This window comes from Botryllus schlosseri, chromosome 4, assembly GCF_051294905.1.
Source record: "Botryllus schlosseri isolate E-star chromosome 4, Bs_hap1, whole genome shotgun sequence".
Taxonomy (NCBI): Eukaryota; Metazoa; Chordata; class Ascidiacea; order Stolidobranchia; family Styelidae; genus Botryllus; species Botryllus schlosseri.
The window spans coordinates 19,449,164-19,455,733 of record NC_137239.1 but is presented as its reverse complement, the minus strand read 5'-3'; the positions used below and the strand labels follow the sequence as shown (position 1 = coordinate 19,455,733).

At 39.6% G+C, this 6,570-nt stretch overlaps 3 protein-coding genes across 3 annotated transcripts; 2 read left to right on the top strand and 1 right to left on the bottom strand.

Moving 5' to 3' along the window:
* The first annotated feature begins 127 nt into the window (after positions 1–127).
* Positions 128–1,243, top strand: LOC145437280 (uncharacterized). The gene has a single exon (XM_080314474.1). It carries the CDS (start codon positions 351–353, stop codon positions 1,221–1,223), a length of 873 nt encoding a protein of 290 aa, XP_080170600.1. The 5' UTR covers positions 128–350; the 3' UTR covers positions 1,224–1,243.
* Positions 1,244–2,118: 875 nt separating this feature from the next.
* On the top strand, positions 2,119–3,995 carry LOC145437278 (mitochondrial ribosome-associated GTPase 1-like). Its single transcript, XM_080314473.1, has one exon. It carries the CDS (start codon positions 2,119–2,121, stop codon positions 3,091–3,093), a length of 975 nt encoding a protein of 324 aa, XP_080170599.1. The 3' UTR covers positions 3,094–3,995.
* Positions 3,996–4,400: 405 nt separating this feature from the next.
* LOC145437275 (DNA repair protein XRCC4-like) lies at positions 4,401–6,561 on the bottom strand. Its single transcript, XM_080314470.1, has one exon. The coding sequence runs from the start codon at positions 6,063–6,065 to the stop codon at positions 5,229–5,231; it is 837 nt and encodes a 278-aa protein (XP_080170596.1). The 5' UTR covers positions 6,066–6,561; the 3' UTR covers positions 4,401–5,228.
* Between the last annotated feature and the right edge of the window lie 9 nt (positions 6,562–6,570).

Here is a 6,570-nt window from a genome sequence, read left to right as displayed (position 1 = left end):
TTGTTCAGATGAAAATATAATCTGACGATATTGATAGTAATCTATGGCCTAACCGCCGGTTATGCTTGACTGACTTAACGATTGCGCAATGATATTGTTGATATCCACAAAATCCGAATTGCCATGGGATGCGCAACGCGTTTGCACAAGAATTTGCAGGAGAATATGTTTCTGAAAGCTGAAATTATGTGAAAAAGATCAACTGGGGTACATGCTTTTGTTCAAATATAAACATAGTCACGTTAACTTGCTATGAACAGATTCGGGCTAATATTTACGCGTCAATTACAGTATCATAGATTTCAGTATTTACAGCAGATTTGGATTAGCGAAATACCGTATCACTCACAATGGACGACATGGACGATATCCCAGACCTTGATGACATGTCGGATATGGTAAACAGCATCAAGTTGAGCCAGCAAGGAAAGCTCATTCAAACCCAACAGACTAGTTTGACACAGAATTCCACCCCAGATTTGGATAAGCATGAGGGCGACGAGACAGATAATGTAAATCGCAAATCAGCCCAAATTAAACCGGACACTGCGATCAGCGTTCAACCGAAAAAACAATTCGCAGGAATGAAAAAAGGTTTTCTTTTCGGAACGCCGAAAGATTCACCCAAACCGAGACCTGTCAAAGGGCAGAAAAAATCCGATGATATCATCGCGCCAAAGAAAAACGCACAGCAAAACAATCCACTCGTTCTCGACGAAGTGCAAGAGGCCATGAAAGGGGATTTTTCTTCCGACAAGAGCTGGATGACGGAAGACCTCCTCAAGCAGGTCGATTCTAACGAAAAATTGAGTAAACAATTGATGGATCCTCGCATTTCGAAAGCCGTAACGTGGATGCAACGCGATCCGAAAGGTGCGATGGAGTATTACAAAGATGACGTTGAGATACAAAACTTTTTCAAGGAATTTTACGGACTACTTGGAAGTCATTTCTCGAACTTAGGCGACAAGCAACCCCAGTCAACATCAAGTAGTAACGCAAGCAATAAGATTGAATCAGAGGATGACAAAGCCATGCGCGAGATATTGTCGAATCAAGAAATTCGTGACATTCTTTCGAAACCGGAAATGCAGAGTTTGCTGCAGCAGTTACGATCGAATCCCGATGCGGCACAGCGAACTCTGAATTCAGGCAGCCGCACATTCAGAGACGATGTTAATAAGCTAGTGTCTGCTGGTGTTCTGGCTTTCCAACCTCATTGAATTGAAAACCGTTTTGTCCATTTGCTGTGATTACTGAAGCATGAGATACGTCGACATCCAAACTTAGTGAATAGAAGTAGTACTAAAATATTGGAATTCACTGCACAGGTCGTTACTCTTTCACGTATTCATCATTTACATGTTAAAATGTATCTGAAATGATATTTATTACAGAGCGTATATGCTGGTTGATGAAGTTATATTTATATGACAACTTTATAGCTTTAGAGCTGGGTTGGAACAATTTCAAATAATAAGCTGCGGGCTAGTGAAACTTGTCAAATAATCAATTGGAGAGCAGTTATGAAACGTGCACCAGGCCACCACATTTGATATGTGAATAGGTCAGACTTACAACAACATAATTGTCATTGGGTATTCAGATTTACCATGAAGAAGCGAATGCTAGTTTCTTTCATATAAGCAGGTTTAGCATTTATAACGGTTTAATTTCACCCTTCTGAACTGTTCCACAATTATAATATATCCTCATTCCTTTTCGTCAAACCTCGTAATTTCCACATATACCAAAAATAAGAAACGTGATGACCTTTCAATTTCAGGATTTTGACCTAGGTGATGTTAGTGTATCTCACTGAAGAATTGGCAATATGCAAACAGGCCTACAGTTTGGCATGAATTTTATTGTATTTGTTGAAGTCAACACATGGACAAAAGGAAGAGCGATACTGTCCTTGTCCTTGTGTTACTTTGACGTACGATTGCTTTTTTCTGTCTTCCAGTGTCGGGTCATCTACAAGAAGCACAATGCGTAGCGCATTGCATATTAATGCAATGAAATGTTGAGATCGCTTTCACAACCCCCGAATATTTCCTGGTCGCCATTGCTAATTTTGTATTTTTGTAGAACATTATCGATACTCACACCGTCGGGATGTCCGCTTTTCGGACGGCTTTCGAATTTGGCTCACGAAAAACATTGGGACACTGGTTCCCGAGGCATATGGGCAAAGGTTTACGACAAATGCGCGCACTTCTGCACAAGGTGGACTGCGTCGTAGAGGTCCACGATTGCCGAATTCCATTCAGCGGAAGGAACCCGCTACTGTCCGAAGCATTATCTTCCAAACCCCATCTTCTTGTATTGAATAAAGTAGATACGGCAGCACCAAGCCGAGAAGACATGGATATCCTCGAAAGGAGGCTCGATAATGAGGATATATTTGACTACATTTTTACGCAGTGCTCACCAGGTGAAGGCGGGGCATTGGATCAATCTATTTCCGAAATCATACCGAGATGCGTCGATATCATCAATCGCACCAGTAGATATGACAGGGAATGCGACAGTTCTCTGGATATGATGATAGTAGGTGTACCAAACGTGGGGAAGTCTTCTCTAATTAACGCGATTCGCAGGAAGTACTTGCATAAGGGACAAATTCAAAGGACAGTCGCCAAATCTCCCGGTCACACGAGATCGGTCATGTTCAGAATTAAGGTCTGCGAAAAACCGTTGGTGCATTTGTATGACACTCCAGGCATACTAGAACCAGGGATTGGCGATTTACACTGCGGCATGAAATTAGCTTTATGCAACACTGTCAAGGATCATTTGTTAGGTACGGCCATGATCGCGGATTATTTGTTATTTACGCTCAATCAGAAAAAAGAGTTCGGGTACGTTTCACATTATAACTTGAAAGAACCTATCGATGACATACGTAAAGTTCTGCTGCATATAGCTCTCCGAGACCGCAAGTATAAAGTTCGCAAAGTTCTCACTGGGACCGGCGATCAAATTGTTAAAATTCCAGACTACGAGTATTCTGCAGCGATTATGCTGAGGGACTTCCGCAATGGGGACTTGGGTCGATTTATTCTGGACAATCTGCGAGCACGTCACTAAATATCAAGCGTCTTACTGGTAGTTGTTCGCTTGGAAGACGGTTTATTTTTATCTGCATCATCACAGTGGTTGTACAGCTAGGTAGTAGGTAACGAAGTAGGTAAGCAACTACTTTTTTGGAGTAGCCTACTCAAGTAGATGTTGCATACTCGCACTACTTAGTACTTACTCAAGTGCTTGTAGACTATTTCCACTCCCACCCAAGAGTTTTTTCAAACACCGCTTACTTTTACACTCATCATAATTGCTGATTTCATTTTCGAAAATTGCACCCATTTGTTGTAGTGTTATTTTGTGTTAGTTGCGAAAATGCACCCTGCAATTTTTACTCGTGGCCACACTGAATTTACTGCTAAAAGTATGCGTCACATCAATCAAAACTACTTGGATAGCCTACCTTTCAACTACTACTTGATGTGGTTTGGTCATGTCTTTAAAATTGCTATTTCGACCCTTAAGTCAAAGAAATTTACGGCATTATTTTTACTTCTATTCAAGTAGCAATGCTAGCTACTTCTTTCTACCATCTTTGCACCTGGATAATTGAGTCAGCACCAACACCAACACATCGCCACAGTGGTATCAAAGTAGCTTATGTCCCGTTTTCAAATTTTAAAGGTCCATTTTTAAAACTTGAAAAAATTCAACTTTTCGAAAAATTTAGATTTTTTTTTGGTCATATCTTGGTCTGTATCAGTGTTTCAAAGCTAATCGGGGCCAATTATGGCTAAAACACGATGAAAACTTCGTGTGAAATTAATTTTCTAAGAATGTGTAAAATGGACGTAAGTTACTTTGATACCAATCACTATTTGACAAAATTTGAATTATGTAACCAAGTAGTTTGACTTTAAAACTTTAAAGCCAGTTGACTTATAAGTAGTTGAGCTGTGCAAGTAGCATAACCTTAAGTAGTTGAGCATAACCTATTTGGGTTCTCCAAAACGCAGCAGTTAGCATCAAGAAAACTGCATCTCTTTTGTGCAATATAAATGATGGAAATATCTTTTTCAAGTTGCTCAAGAACATGAAAGTGGATTCGCTTGCTTTGTCATATCTAGCGCTTTTCATGTTTCTCCTAGTACAAAGTAGTACATTGCTCAACATTATTTCAATGCGGTGTGCCTGTCATTTTCATGTATCTCCTAGTACAAAGTAGTACATTGCTGCTCAACATCATTTCAATGCGGTGTGCCTGTCATTTTCTTATTTGCTTTTATCGTTTTGAAATACATTCTGCCATTATAAGCTACATACTGAGTCTTTTATGGTCTGCGGGCATGTTGCAACACATAGATAAGTAGAAGTTTTATCCTCAAAAATATGGTTTACTTATTTTCCATAGTAAAATGGTAGCCAGCGGCATGAGCTGGAGACAAATATAACAGTGGTCACATATAGGACGTCTAACGGCCTTTTTTTGTCAAGAAATCATAGAGAGCATAGCAGTGACACAGAAAAGAAGCAGCCATAACAAATCCCAGCAAAATTCATGTCGAGTTGTGTGCCAATATATATAACTCAAATTGGAAGCAGCATAACACTTCAAATCTGTATGTGATGAATAAACACAATCAGTGGAATCCCCAGCCGTGATCATTGATCGATTATACTAGGAGTTGAAGTCAAAATGTGATCTACAAATAAGTTGGATAACATGGATGTTGATTGTTGAAGTAAGCATGCATGCATTATATCAATTATATAATCATCAGTTCTATTACAATTTCATCTGCTGAAGACACATAATGTACAATACCATGTAATGAACAGATAGGATGTCGACGGGACCTAATATCGACTATTAATCGAGCATTCATCTTGGCCCACTGGTTGTACTAATGTCAATGCCCTGCGCAACATTTTTCGATGTAGCTATTGCGGCTGTTTTACACTTTTCTTGTTAAATTTTCATCATCTATCTTGCACTCAAAATGTCTTTCTCTGGACTAGTGGTGAAGATGCCGTAAGGACAATGGCAAAGGGGAACCCAGACACTTCAAAATGTGCTACAACCGCAACTTGCAGTGCAGTCCTTCATGAAGATTGCAGTGAATTAACTGGCAACTTGCAGCGCATTGAAGATTGCAGTGAACCAACTAACTAGACCACCGAGTTGATCAGCTCAATCACCATCATAAGTCGTCAAGAAGCTCATCAGCCTCAAATGTTTCGTTATCCGAAGGAACAGTTTCACGACGCAAAGCCTTGGAATTAGACGCAGGAGACTTTGATGGTCTTTTCTTCGTCCGCTGTTTCGGTATTTTGGAAATAAAATCTGTGTCTATTTCAGTATCTTGAAGACTGGGAAGCTTTGGAAGTACAGGTTTGACAATTACGGCTTCATCATTGGAAGAAACAGTTTCAGGATCGGTCTGTTCCGAGTTTAACGATGAATTTTTCAACTCTGATATTTCTTCTTTCAATGCACGGATCTTGTCCTTTTTTTCATTGAGGATCAAAGCAAACTTTTCAAATAATTCACCTTCCATTTGAGACTTTAACGAAGTCATTTCTTCGATTTGATCTAAGCGACGTTCGCTACATGACTTCACATCTTCCAGATTTTGTTTGTAGGTCTTCAAGTTCTTATTTAAATCTGCAATCAACGCTGCAATGCCACTGAATACGTTTTGGAGAACATTGTCCTCACCCTTCAACAATGTGACGGTGCCTAGAGAAAACTTGATGTGCGAATTAGTTACCTTTTTCCAGGACATAACTTTCAGGATGCCACTTTTGGCGTTGATTTCAAGACTGAATTTATCGGTTTCTGCGGAAAATATTTCTTGCATAGTTTCTTTATATTCATCGATGCTTTGGCCTACTTCAGAAGCACTTCTGATGATATCTTTGTCTGATAGAACTCCCACCCAGGGTTTTGAGTCTTCAATTAAAGTGAAACACCACGAATCGTCATCATCAGAGTTGGTAAATAGAAAGCCCTTCTCAATGCTTCGAAATAGTTTCATATTGAAACACTATTTTGAAACAATGCAAAATCGTGCTTAGTGTGCTTTCTGGTAACTTGACAAATAGGATATGTGCCATTTAATGACCCGGGTGGAATCACAGTACCTTTTCCACAATCAATTGCGGGAACGATAAGACTAAAAACCTTGTGACAGCTCGTATTTCAGTGTGAAAGCTGTTGCATTCGGACATGATTTTGCTATTTTTATAAGGTGCTATGGACAAATCATAAAATACGTCGAAACTGTACCATGGACTCTATATCACGTCAGAATTTCTAAATCAGTTTACAATTTGGTATTGTATACTTTTCAATTTAATGGAGAGCCTGCCACCACTTTCACCACCCTGAACAATTACCAATACATCACAGCAGTGAATGGGTTAATAGCGACATACCAAAACAACGAACCGTGTGAGACTAGAGCACTGCTGCAGTCAGTGTTCAGTTCATATTCAAATATATAAACAATAAACATGCCTTCGAAGTCCGCAGAGTCAGTA